The sequence below is a fragment of the Pelmatolapia mariae genome, linkage group LG17 (assembly GCF_036321145.2).
Source record: "Pelmatolapia mariae isolate MD_Pm_ZW linkage group LG17, Pm_UMD_F_2, whole genome shotgun sequence".
Taxonomy (NCBI): Eukaryota; Metazoa; Chordata; class Actinopteri; order Cichliformes; family Cichlidae; genus Pelmatolapia; species Pelmatolapia mariae.
In genome coordinates, this window is record NC_086242.1 from 2335079 (window position 1) to 2348408 (window position 13330).

General features: G+C 44.3%; 1 protein-coding gene across 2 annotated transcripts; it reads left to right on the forward strand.

The window, feature by feature from the left end:
- Positions 1–255: 255 nt before the first annotated feature.
- On the forward strand, positions 256–11514 carry ivns1abpa (influenza virus NS1A binding protein a). Of its 2 annotated transcripts, XM_063500712.1 has the most exons (15): positions 257–442; positions 4877–5166; positions 5393–5527; positions 5802–5971; positions 6065–6140; positions 6246–6419; positions 7173–7298; positions 8742–8852; positions 9374–9515; positions 9633–9857; positions 10043–10164; positions 10389–10515; positions 10614–10745; positions 10832–11005; positions 11100–11514. In XM_063500712.1, the coding sequence occupies exons 3-15, from the start codon at positions 5417–5419 to the stop codon at positions 11360–11362; spliced, it is 1953 nt and encodes a 650-aa protein (XP_063356782.1). In that variant the 5' UTR covers positions 257–442; positions 4877–5166; positions 5393–5416; the 3' UTR covers positions 11363–11514. The 2 variants fall into 2 exon arrangements, with proteins under 2 accessions (XP_063356781.1, XP_063356782.1); XM_063500711.1 differs by having other exon boundaries at positions 256–442; positions 5802–6140.
- The last annotated feature ends 1816 nt before the right edge of the window (positions 11515–13330 follow it).

Genomic DNA, 13330 nt, shown 5'->3' on the forward strand with positions numbered 1-13330 from the left:
TTTAAAAGAGTTTTTAGGACTAGTTATTAAAAATATTAAACTGAAAATGTTTCATGAATAAATTAATAATGAATAAATAAAATAAAAATAAATAAAACCGTCTTTCTCAATGTGTTCCTAATAATCCACCGCGCTTTGCTACAACCTGGATTTCATCATTTTCAGAGTGGGCGTTAAGGACCGCCCACGCTCGGTGACGCGGGGGGCGGAGTGGCGGTTCTCGGGAGCGCGCGTTCTCATTTTAGCGCTGCTCGGCCATTCTGGCACAGAGACAGTCGAAGTTTGACTGAGTGTCGACGGTCCTTTACTGAGGAAGAAAAGACCTACCGTTAGCTCCACACGCCGTGCCTGTAGCCGCGTTGCGTCTTTTCTCCAGCTCGACTCCACCAAGTCTGAATTCGCATTAAATATGTCTCATATCATTTGTTATCAAACGCCTCAGGTAAGACTGTTCTCTCTCTTAAAAATAATTCAGAGATGAACTGATGTCGCTTGATGGCTTCGACGTGTAGTCAGCTGTTAACGCGTGGAAAAGCTGTTGTATGGGTTGTTGGGCACTAGCACGGCCGTAAAACAGCTGTTAGATGTGTATTTTGGAGCTTAAAATAAATGGTAATTTTCGCATTTATCGGGTTTGTGCGACAACCGCTGAAAATGCCGCGCAATGCTCCCTCGTAGCGGAGAGTCGCGGACAATTTACCCCAGCCGCAGCTTTCAGGTTAGCGTTACTGATGACTGCAATAAGCTAACACTGACCGGTAACAGAAGAGTATTGTTATTTTAGATGTAATTACTGAATAAAACACAGTGTCTGAATTTATTGCTGGTGTAGCTGCCCCGTGGTTACCGAGCTAGGAAGCAGGTTGCTAGCTTAAAAAAAGGCTAACATGCGCTTCCCTCGGATCCATCTCTCCGTGACTTCCTAGCTGTTCATTCCACCTGCATGCCCATGCGTAGGTCGAGTAAATGCAGAGGTATTTGTATCGTCTTCCTTTGTAGTCTTTGGAGAAAAAAAATCGATTTAACCTAATCTGGTACTTTAGGGCGGGGGGGGTCCCTTTCCTGACTCAGTTTCCGGTGGCGGGATTGTATTTAGAGTGGCTATATGACTTCTGGATCATCGCCAGACATGGCCCTGGTGGTGGTTTCCTCTCGCCAGAGAGGAGTAGGAGGGAAGGAGAGACGGGGTTATTGAATGGCACTGCATAATAGCGACGAGACAAACAATCAAATCAAATTGCAAGATTTACCCTTCGAGAAATAGTAGGTAGTTAGGGTGGGACACGCTGTCCTTTACTGACCCTTCATGTAGTTTAGCCACATTCTGTGGGCTGTGACCAGTCTTGCCACAGTACTGATGCCCCGTTTTTGCCACTGGGGCTTATTGATTACCCTTGATCGTTTTCTCTAGTTAAGGAGGTTAAAACGATTTGGTATTTAGCGTCTCATTGGCTGCATGCTGCCTAACGCCATGGTAGTATTTGACCTACTGTGCTGTTAATCGGTTTCTGAAGCTAACAGTCACGTGGAAAATTCCCTAGTAACACACTGATTTAATGAAAGGGCTAAAAATAAACATTTAACGGGAACCTTAATGTATGTCCGGTATGTGATAAATGGAGTGTGTGCGTATATATGCAGTCTGATCAGTTGTGCTCACACGCATTAGTGCTTTTATTTGCAGACTTGTTATTTTAATGAGATGGCCAGTAGTTGACTTGGGGGGGGGGGGTGTTGGTTTGCTCCTTATATGCATTTGACGGCCTCCTCACCTTGTAGCTTATTGGAATGGATTTCAACTACAGACATGTTCCAGCGTAGGAATGACTGTGTTTTAATAAGCTACAGAGGCAGCTGGGTGTATAATGCTTTTTGTTATTGTTGTTCACCCTTAGTAGATTCCCTTTGCGACGTGTTACAGGCGGTAAATTTCCACACGGTGAAAACTGGGTGTAATATTAAGCAGTGCCTCTTTTCACCACAAGAGGGCTGCCTAACAAGCATTGATTGTTCAGCTTTCCTACCAGCATTCTTTGTGCCTGTCTAATCAGATGGAAAAACGGAGAGAGGATTCATTCAGAGCTGTTCTCTGTGACAAAGTTGTGAACAGTGTCACTCGTTCTCTTGCAGGCTATTGTTCTCCCTCCTTTGTTTAGTGGCTTTCAAGCCTGCCTGTACATCAGCATTTGAAGCTCATCAACCATGCGCCCCGACCCCCCCCCCCCCCCCCTTCGTATTTTACTGCTTGCTCAGTGTCTGATGTGATACAAGTTTTGATCCTGACTTGTGCCCCAAAGGACAGCCACAGGCAACAATTTCTTACACAGTCTGTCAAGCCTGATACAATAAACATTTACTGGTTCCCAGAATAACTGTGTTAGTGGTTTAAAATGATCCAAATACACCAGGTCCTTGTGTCAGGAAAGCTGGGTTTAAGATGGAAACTCTGTTAAAGAACTATCTGGAAAGTTGAAGGTGTGGTTTTGGCTGCCAGAGTTTTGGGTGAAGTTCTTGGTGGGAAAAAGGGAAGGGAAACGAGGCAATATGCCAGTGTGGTGGACCCAGGCCTGTGGAGGAGTTCACAGCATTTGTTCCTTCTCAGGGAGTCTTCTGCCAGATGTTGCGTAACGACTCAAAAATAGGTCAGCGTACCCTCCGTCCACATGCAGACGGGCTGAATTATAGCTTTCTGTGCCAGTCTCGCTGTGCGTGCTGTTCATTGCATTGTAAAAAGCCTATTTTCTAGAATGTGCCACCGAGCTTTGCTTTTTTTCAGTGTGCTTTGGCACACATTATTGGCAGGTTCACACATTTGCCAATTAGCTCTCTTTCCCAAAAACAAAACAGTTGCGCAACATGACACATCTTGATGCTTTCTGGCTTTAATTTTTATACTGCACGCAAGTAGCATCACTCCAGCACTTGCAAAAAAATAAATCAGTACTGACTGACAAGTAGTGTAATGCTTTTTCAGGAAAATGCATTCATTTTTAATAGTTTTTAAAAAAAAAATCATAATTTTGTCCCTCAGACTTGAATTGTCCCGATTTATTCATGTCCCTTTGTGGGTTGCAGTGGAGGTAAAGAAACTGTTGGATTCAGCCTGAAGCACAGTAATCCCTTCTTAAAATAGATCCTCCTTCCATTACTTGCTTATAAAACTGCTAACAGTATGGTTATGAGTTTAGTAGGTCACTGGATTTGAGTACTTTTACTTTGTTGATCTGGCACAGTGTGTACTTGCTCTGCGAGTGTGATTGTAAATGATATCGGATAGAAGTTTAAGATTGATTCATGTATTCATACTGTTTTTATTGATCCTTTTCTAATGTTGCAGTAAAAACAAACATGCACTTTATTCAAAGTTAGCTGGAAAAATAAATGTTTTTAAAAAGCAGAGTACAAATGAATAGTTTTCTCTCCTTTTTGTTCCTTTATTACAAATGTGTCATTCACACATGACCTTGGCTTGGAAAGAATGTGTTTGTTTCCTCCGAACTATCTGACAGCGGATAACATGGTTGTTATTTCAGCAGCGGCTTACAAAGACCATGCTGTTTGTCTGCCTCATTGTCAGTCTGGTCTTTTGCTGTGTCTTTATCGGGTTAGCAGTGAAGTCAAATGTAGAACAGCTGTATTTTAGCTGGGTGTCAGAAAAGGGCACACGGTCGAAATGCTTCCTAGAGTCATGTGTGTCTTTTTTGAGAATAGGGCTGCAGTAATCTGCTACGGGAGTTTTTAGTAACTACAAAAAAAACAACCAATCAAAATGACAGGTGCATTGCATGTGTACCACTTAGTTAGGTTGACACCTTTTTAAATGAGTTCATTCTGCATGCAAGTTGGAGTCTTGTACAAACTGAGGGTGCCCGCAAATGCCTTGCTATTTGGTGCACCTGCCATGGTCCGTCTTGCCCTCTCCCCATGTGGTTTAGTAATAAAACACAATTTTATTTATGTTTACTGAGCTTCAGTCTGCAGGTGGCAGAATGGTGAGTTGGTTAGCCACATGATTGGACCAGCTGTGTTTACTTCTGTTAAAATCTTTTTGTTAAACTGAGATAATCTTGTGTTTCGGGGTCAGTTTAGGTATCCCTCTGCTTTACTTTTTGGTGAAATCTAAATTTGTTTTTTAATATTGGATCGAAATGTCTGACGGGGAGGATCTTTACTAGGTGTGATGTGATTTGTGGGTGGGGTGGTGCACTAGGGTTACATGTATATGCTGTATTTGCTGTACAGTGTCCTTAGGTGTTCTGAAAGGCACTATTTTTAAATAAAATGTATTATTGTTATTATATGAAGCTTCACATGTCACAGGTCGTTTCCTCCTGCATCTTCCTTATAGGTCAGTGCCTGATTATAAAGGTTCCTATAGGGAGGAGCTAGCCGAGTAGGCCTGTCATATAACATAGAGCTGATGGAGCCTTGCCTCGGAGAGAAGGGGACATGAAGCTGAAGACATGAGATGGATTAAATGGTCTTGCTTGGCCTTATCAGCAGGTGTGGAGATTTAAAGAGCCAAATGGAGTGTTGCAAGGGAGGAGTATATGGTGCTTGGCTACCAGTGCTGCAGGCTCCATGCTTTATAGGATATTGGGATAACAGTTTCTTAAATGTGATGGGATCAAGTGGTCTGATTTATCTTTTGTTGAATTTTGTAAGCAGTCTTGTGACTATTGAGGAAAACTGAGCTCTGCTTGTTTGTTTCCAAAGCTATTTTCCAAAGAGAAGGGAGTGCAGCGCTCACTTTCTTACCACGTGGAACTGACTCATGCTCACATTGCCTGAATGCCAAGAACATGCAGCATCCATTTAAAAACTAAGCAAGAACTTAACTCCCTCTTTTCCTTCTCCTTTTTTTTCCCCCATGCAGGTTATAATGTGCAACAAACACAGAATAAGTACTACTCTATAGCCAACGGGATACCAAGGACTCGATTGCAGTCGCTTCAAGCCTGATAGTTTGTCCTTGTGGCTGCTTCCCCTCTCCATTCTGCTCAGTGGTCAGCTGGCATTTCTTCTGACAACTTCCCATCCCTCTCCCTGGGTGAAGAAGACTTAGTTCTCACAGCGATCTTAGTCTGCTTTGCCTGGTGCCTACGTTTGTTTCCTGTTCTGCTCTCAGCAGTGGTGCTTCCCTGGATTTGAATTATTCTCTATTAGGTAAGACAACCACTAATGCAAGGATTATAATTGACAGTGCACGTTGCAGACGCCTAATCCTAATCCTGTGTAGTCGTCAATGAAATAAGCCAGCGTTTACGATCCTACATACCTGAAAGCATGTCTCACACTGCAGAAGATATTCATTAGTGCTTGACTAAATGCACATTTTTTTTTTTTTTTTTTTTTTTATTTATTTATTTTTTCTCCTTTCTTTTTTCCTTAGATAATTTGTCAAAATTTTTCCAAGATGATTCAAAACGGTTATTTGATCTTTGAGGATGAAAGTTTCCTGGACTCTACCGTGGCCAAAATGAATGCCCTGAGGAAAAACGGGCAGTTCTGTGATGTTAGGCTGCAGGTATGGTTTATTGCAGAAACACTTGCATGGTCCATTGCATATTCTCAGAAAAGCCACCGAGTTATTCTGTGAACTTCTGTGAGCTGAGGTGCAGTAGGGTGTGCTCCAGAGGACAAATGACCACTTATTCCACTGATTAACCTTTAAATACATGTTGTTAAAAAAACTCAATTGCTTTTCATTTTAACTTTATTAGTTTTACCCACTGTGATCTTTTATGCATTCCCCCCCCCCGATCCTGATTGAGTGACCCTTCTTTCTCTTTATTGCCCAGGTGTGTGGTCACGAACTCATGGCCCACCGTGCAGTTCTGGCTTGCTGCAGTCCCTACCTGTTTGAGATCTTTAACAGTGACATCGAGTCTCATGGAGTCTCGCATGTCACTTTTGAGGACTTGGACCCAGAGGCTGTGGAGATCTTGCTAAACTACGCCTATACTGCCCAGTCAGTAGCAGCTCTGACCTTTGACCCTTACGCCCATCTCTTTATGATTCTTAGCCTTTGGTTGATAACGACTTTGCGTTTTCTGTGTAATAGACTCAAGGCAGACAAGGAGCTGGTCAAGGAAGTTTACTCTGCAGCCAAAAGGTTCAAAATGGAGCGAGTCAAACAGGTATGTTTTTCCTCACTGGCCCCATTCATCACAATTTTCTCCCCCATCATCCTTAAAAAGGTTATTTCCTCAGTTATTAATCCCAATATGTTCCGCTCACTTCAGATTTGTGGCGACTACCTGCTGTCTAAATTGGATTCCCAGAATGCCATCTCCTTTCGAAACTTTGCCAGCTCCATGGGAGATGCTAGATTTTTGTCCCAGGTAGATGCCTTCATCCAAGACCATCTACTGGAAGTGTCTGAACAGGAGGACTTCCTTAAACTTCCCCGCCTTAAGGTACTGGCATAAAGGATCACACATGTAGTTAAATATTTAAGTATTTATTGACTGTTTATTTAAGTGCATTTGAGCCATTCTGTAACGACGAAGTGATACATTGTAAGCCTCCGTTAACAGTCTTGTCTCTGTAGCTATAGTTAGTGCTGGAGGTCTTAGTGAAATAACTCAGGATTAAGGTTTACATTTATACCTTTCTGACTCTAACGCAAGATTAACAATACTTACAGTATGAACGTGTGCCCTTTAATCATTACACTCAAATCCTGTTGAGTGTGCAGGACGTGAAACACAGCAGGCTAACGTGAGGCTTTTGTTCATACTGGACTGAATTAACCCCGTGGTTGAGAGTCAAAGTGAGCCTCTCCAGTTTTGTAAGGTTGGAATATAAACCTGCATGTGATTTCCTTTATTATAGGATTGCATTATGCTGAGAGAAGAGCTGAAATTGGCATTTGATACAAACGAATGTCTTATCGTAAGAAAAGCCACATTATTCTTCTTAGTCACAGTTATTGAACTTCTTATTCAGCTTCAACCACAAGCTTGACTGGTTTAATAATTGATGAGGTGATTCCCAAACAACTTAATATCCTGTGATTTCACCATGATGGCAAGGTAAAATGCTAATCATTCAGTAAGATGAGGTTCCCAACTACCCAGTAAAGGTCGTGGTATTCATTTTCTGTTACACGCTCACTTTATTTCTGCCGTGCACGACTCCTGTTTCACCTCCTCGCTCCGTGTTTACAGTTGGAGGTAATGCTAGAAGACAACCTCACCCTGCCCAGCAATGGCAAGCTCTACTCGAAGGTTCTCAACTGGGTGCAGCGTAGCCTGTGGGAGAACGGTGACCAATTGGAACGACTGATGGAGGAGGTCAGTATCCGGGTGTGCCGTCTCAGCTCTCATACTAATCTGCATTCTTGCCTTCCCCCTTCCCCTCCCTCTTAACTCCTCCTGTTTTTGACATTAAGAAGTCATTAAGGAGGCTGAAGTAGAAATGGCATGCCATTTTCATGCTGTTCTATCAGCATTGTTCTTTTTTTGTTCCCTCTGATTTGTTGAAGTGTTTGCAGTAAGAAACTCTGTACCCCTGAACCCTACTACAAATTAGAGGTGAGCCCAAAAGAGCTGCTGTCTGCTCTTGTCTTATATATATATATATTTTTGGTTTGTTTGTTTTTCCAATATTCTCTTTTGGGTATGTGGTTGGTTTACATGCAACCCCATCTGAGTATTACGGTGCTCCTCTCCTCCTATGAACACACACACACTCAAAGGTCTGACCCTTGATTCTGATTTTTCACTTTTTGCTATCTGAACAGGTGCACGTTTGTTGCTGCAGCACTAACAGGCACTCCTCCCCGTTGATTTATATCTCCTGTAGGTTTATTAGCAGCAGCAGGAGACCAGACTGAGGAGCCAGGACTGAGCCACCAGGGTAATGAGTCAGAGAAAAGGGAGGGAGGAGAGGAGCACAACTGCCCCTCAGCAGCTTCTCTTTGCAGCCAAACAACACTGTGTCCCCATCTGTCCATGGCATACATGCACATGAATCCCATTTCCACATTTATCAGAACACATGGTTCATCATCTCCCTTGCAAGCGATACATGCAATTGAATACCCCGTTACTGCACATAAATTCATGTTAAAAACATTTCTAAAATACACACACATCAATCCTTTGCCTTTTTTAATTTTTTATTTGCCCTAAAGATGGGCAGCTGAGTGACTCCAGCAGCCTCAACAGAATACATCTGACTGCTTGCGTCTCCTGGTGGATTTAATCTGTTATGTCCCAGCAAAGTTGTTTTACCTGCACTGTTGTTAGGCATCTGGATTTGCCTGCCCGTTGTGGCTGCTGTCACAGTAACACCTTCAACTAGAGGCTGAATTTTGAAGTAGCCGATGTGGGAAGTGTGCCACATGCAGCTCCTCTTCTTCATTCTTCACAGAAGATCTTTCCAGATGGAGCTTCGTATTTTATTATTTCTTTTTCTTTTTTTTACCAACTCCCTCTGTTCATAGATGGAAATTAAGGAGAAGCACTGTCACGTTCGGCCGACATCTTCTTGCGCTTGAACGCCTAACACACTCTGTGCAGTGCTGGTGGTATGTGTGTCTTTAAAGGAAGCCTTTCTATTCAAACAGCAGAAGATCCAGGTCTCTGTCCCTCCCCCCCTCTCCTCTTTACAGCACTGCCTCTCCTCCCCCTTCTTTTTTTTTTTTTTTTTCCTCCCCTCCCCCTTATAAGGGGCTCTCAGTGTATTGCCATGGAGACAGCCACATGGGTGTGTTGTTCCTGTTTGTCTTTCAGGTGCAAACGCTGTACTACTCACCTGACCATAAGCTGGTGGATGGAGGGCTGGTGATTGAGGGGCACAGTGAGGTGTTTGGTGGCGAGGAGGACCACCTTCAGTTTGTGCAGGTACTCAACAGCTTGTGCCTGGCTTCACCGCCTCTACCACACTTTGCTTGGCAGCGTGCGGCATACAGCTTGTGCCTGACCATGCATAAAAGACTACATGGTCCCTTTCTGGCTAAAAGTATATATGGCTCATTTGTACCATAATTTAGCCACAATGTAAGAGCTAATGTAACGTAGAACATGACCAATGATGCCGGCCTGGCAGTGCTGTTGAGCATATGTTAAAACCGCATTGTGTTTATTAAGCTAATCTCAGCCAGCTGAGTGTGGACAGTTGCTGTTTCAGGTTTTTATCGGCCTCCTTTAAATTGTGTCGTGGTCTGACACTGCTGTAGTAGCTGCTGTAGCTGGCTTCAGATATGGGGAAGTGAGATTTTGGTACTTGCTCCGGCAAGATCATGCTACGTCTACGTTAGAGCAGCTGGATCAAAGAGTAGGCTGGGATGGAATTGGCTGGCGTTGGCCACTGTTGGGGCCTGTGGTGCAAGCTTGGTTTCTGTAGCTGCAATATACTCTTGCAGAAGAAACCTGTACGGGAGAGCGACCAGCGACAGATGAGCTGCAGCTCTTCAGGAAGCCTGTCTCCCTCCAACCAAGCAGCAAACGCCCCAAAGCAGACCGCCAGGAGAGAGTGGAAATACATCGCCTCTGAGAAGACCGCAAGTAAGTCCATTAACCTGTGCAATCAGAAAGAACTTCCCTTTGGGTGGAATAAACACCACATGCTGTACATGAAAAACAAACTTTTTGTTGCCTAACCATCCCTAATCTTACTCCTAGACAACAACTACTTGTGTCTGGCTGTGCTGGACGGTGTGCTGTGTGTGATCTTCTTGCACGGTCGCAACAGCCCTCAGACATCTCCCTCTGCCACTCCCTGCTTGATGAAGAGCCTCAGCTTCGAGGCCCAGCCAGAAGAGCTCGAAGAGCAACCGCTCTCACCCATGCATTATGCTCGCTCCGGCCTGGGCACCGCAGCCTTGAATGGAAAATTCATTGCAGCAGGTTGGCAAATCATCCATTAGCCTTACTGCTTTCTCTTTTTGTGGGGTGTGTACTTGTAGGTTATAGTGCAGCACAGACAGACGTACACACTTTGTTCTCACTGGACATGTAGGTTTTGCGCTGATTAATATTTTGAGTTTATATAAGGGAGTTATTGACCGTGGTGCCTCTTTGTGTTCCTGCAGGGGGCTACAACAGAGAGGAGTGTCTGAGGACTGTCGAGTGTTACGACCCCAAGGAGGACCGCTGGACTTTCATCGCACCCATGCGGACTCCAAGGGCTCGTTTCCAGATGGCCGTGCTCATGGTAGAGTTTTAGCATTTATCTTATGTCAGGTTTATTTGTTCTGGATTACAGCGACATTTTAATATCCGCCCGGGAGTGTAGCTGCACCTGCTCAAACAGGATTAGTTGTCCTGTTTAAATATTTCTCTACTCCTCTTGTTCAAATATGTTTGTTACATTTCTGTTAGTAGGCACTTAATGTTGCAAAAATTGGAAGTGTGAAAGGGTCTAATGACCTCTTGCAGGGTCAGCTTTACGTGATTGGAGGTTCAAACGGACACTCTGATGAGCTGAGCTGTGGGGAGAAATACGATCCACGCACTGATGAGTGGACTCAAGTACCAGAGCTGAGGACGAATCGCTGCAACGCAGGTCGGTCCACTGTGCATTCATGTCATTTTTCCTTGTCTAGAAAAAATGTCTCAAGTCTTCAATGATGGTTCAACTCATCGCTGTCATCTCTCTCAAAGGTGTCTGCTCCTTGAACAACAAACTCTATGTTGTGGGAGGGTCGGATCCCTGCGGGCAGAAGGGTCTGAAGAACTGTGACGCTTTTGACCCTGTGGCCAAAACCTGGACCAACTGTGCCTCCCTCAACATCAGTGTGTATCCACAGTGGATTTTGTGACTTTTTTTGCAGCCTAAGGTGAGATGAAAAGCAGTATTCATTGAGCGAATATGATTTCAGGGAGGCACCAGGCAGCAGTGTGCGAGTTGGACGGCTTCATGTATGCGATTGGCGGGGCAGAGTCGTGGAATTGCCTGAACACCGTGGAGCGCTACAACCCCGAGAACAGCACCTGGACTCTGATAGCTCCCATGAATGTGGCTCGCAGAGGGGCCGCCGTTGCCGTTCATGCAGGTGAGTCCACAGATACGAAAAGCTAGACCTGCCTTTCAGACTGAACCGTTCTTGGTCAGACTTCCCTGACGTTGGCATCTCTGGCTCTCGATAGGCAAACTGTTTGTTGTCGGCGGCTTCGACGGCACCCACGCTCTTCGCTGCGTGGAGATGTACGACCCCGCCTGCAACGATTGGAAGATGCTGGGCAGCATGACCTCGTCTCGCAGCAATGCAGGCGTGGCCATGCTGGGCGACACCATCTACGCCGTGGGTGGCTTCGACGGAAACGAGTTCCTTAACACGGTGGAGGTATACAACCCCGAGACGGACGAGTGGTACGACTGCGCCAAAGCCCCGTCTCCCCTCTCTGACTGAGGGAAGACCGGGAGGAGGGAGAGCAGGGGATTGGAGTTTCACAGTGCTTCACCTATTTTCATTTTCCCCCCAAACTAACAGGCTTAGTGACGTAATCGTGTTTCGTGATGATCTGTGTGTATGAGCGGATACGTGTGGGGGTGGGGGGACGTTGGGGCGAGGGGTCTTCAGTGAAGATCGACTTATATGTAGGGGGGGTGGGGGGGTTGTTGCCCAAAGCAACATGACGCCTTTGCATATTGCATACAATGGTTTTTGTGCTGTATATATTTAGTTTCTTCCTCATTTCTGTCATATGCCAACACATTTAGTGCTTCTTTTTTCCCCCTTACATTTCAAAGATTTGTCACTTTTGAGGTTTTCACAGAAGCGTTCTACTTTTGGTTACTTAAAAGGTGGCTGTATGGAGTGGTGATGTTTTCATTTAAGAATATTTCTGTTGGGGGAAATGTAATTTTGCTCACACATTTAAAGGTCAGTAGTTTGAAGCCTTATTCAAAAGTGCGAGTAGATAAACACCTATCATGGCTTTTTGTGTCATTTTAAACCAGCTGGATTGCTTTTTGGATCTTAAATGATGGCCTTTTTTATATTTTTTTATACACTGCTGATTTACCAGTTTAAAAAAAAAAAAAAAATAGTAGTAGTAGCAGACAGCTTCAGTCATTGAATCTAACCAGTGCCAGATTTAGTTGCATTCTCGTGCACACACCACACACGCACAAACCATGCTTCTGCTAACTACATTTTTGTTTTTGTGACTTAAGAAATTGATGTATGTAGACATGCAGTTTACTAAAAATCTTTTTTTTTTTTTTTTTTCCGTCTTGGGTTTCAAAGTGTCAGGCATTGGCAGATTCTTCTGGAAGGATTGTTAGAGCAAGAAAATGACCACATTTGTAACATTTCTTAATAAATCATTTAAACCAGATTCTTTTGGTGTGGTGTGTCATGATTTGAGATGAATCATCAGTTTGCAAACTCTGACATTAATCAACTAATTAACACAAAAAGTATCGCTCCTATCACACCAGTATCGCTCGATAACAATACAAACATTGCTCCAGATTGTATTGTTTTGAAGTCATGACTCGGCAGGTGAGCCTAACTTTTGCTGCCACCTCATCTTCCTCTAGTCCTGCTCCTGAGTAATTGCTGTGTCCTGTTCACTGCCACCATTTTCCACAGTCACTACCACACTAAGCCAGTTCCCCCCCCCCCCCTCCCAAGTGTCTTTTAGTGGAGATTATGCTAAGCTGGCTAACAGACATCAGCAGGAAGGGATGACGACAGTCATTCTGGATAGTGGAAGTGTTGAAAGAGAACTGCGTGACCTCATATCACTGCCTGCCTGCTGGAGCTGGTTTAATCCCTGCCCTGCACTCAATTCACAACTTGGTCACTGATAAGCTGTATGGACATACCTGACTGTGGTGGGGGGTAAATGGGCCAGTATAAATTTGTCTGGCTGTACACTTTGCCCTTGCATTGTAAAGTGGGATCATGACTAAAGAGCTGAGAGCATCGACATGTGTTGAGGCATTTTAAACTCTTACCTGATCATTTACAATTATAACTTCGATACACAGAAAATGAATGAAAGAAAAACAAATAACGTCACCGTAGGTCACAGCGAGGTCCCTCGACAGCTACATGAGTTTAAATGTATATTAAAGAACACTAAAAAAAAATGCTCTGTACATTTTTCTAAATGACTAAGCTGAGACAGGAAGTTGGGGTCCTCATTACCCATCCTTTCACCATCTTCCACCTCTCCCTGCATGGTGTCTGATGCTTCAGCCTCTCCTTGTGTCACACTACCAGCAGGTGTATTCTAAGCCTGTCTGCTGGCATCACAGGCATATAATCCCCTTAGTCACCCTTCACACACACGCATGACCACGCTCGGGCTGACGATCACAGCAGCGCTCTGCACGGGCGAACGCTACCTCGGTAAAGAAAACGTGA

Excerpts from the sequence above, each read along its gene's own strand:
- ivns1abpa (XM_063500711.1), top strand. The coding sequence starts at position 5,417 with ATGATTCAAAACGGTTATTTGATCTTTGAGGATGAAAGTTTCCTGGAC. Across the intron at positions 6,420-7,172 it reads TTAAACTTCCCCGCCTTAAG|TTGGAGGTAATGCTAGAAGA; the intron begins GTACTGGCATAA and ends CCGTGTTTACAG. Across the intron at positions 8,853-9,373 it reads ACCACCTTCAGTTTGTGCAG|AAGAAACCTGTACGGGAGAG; the intron begins GTACTCAACAGC and ends ATACTCTTGCAG.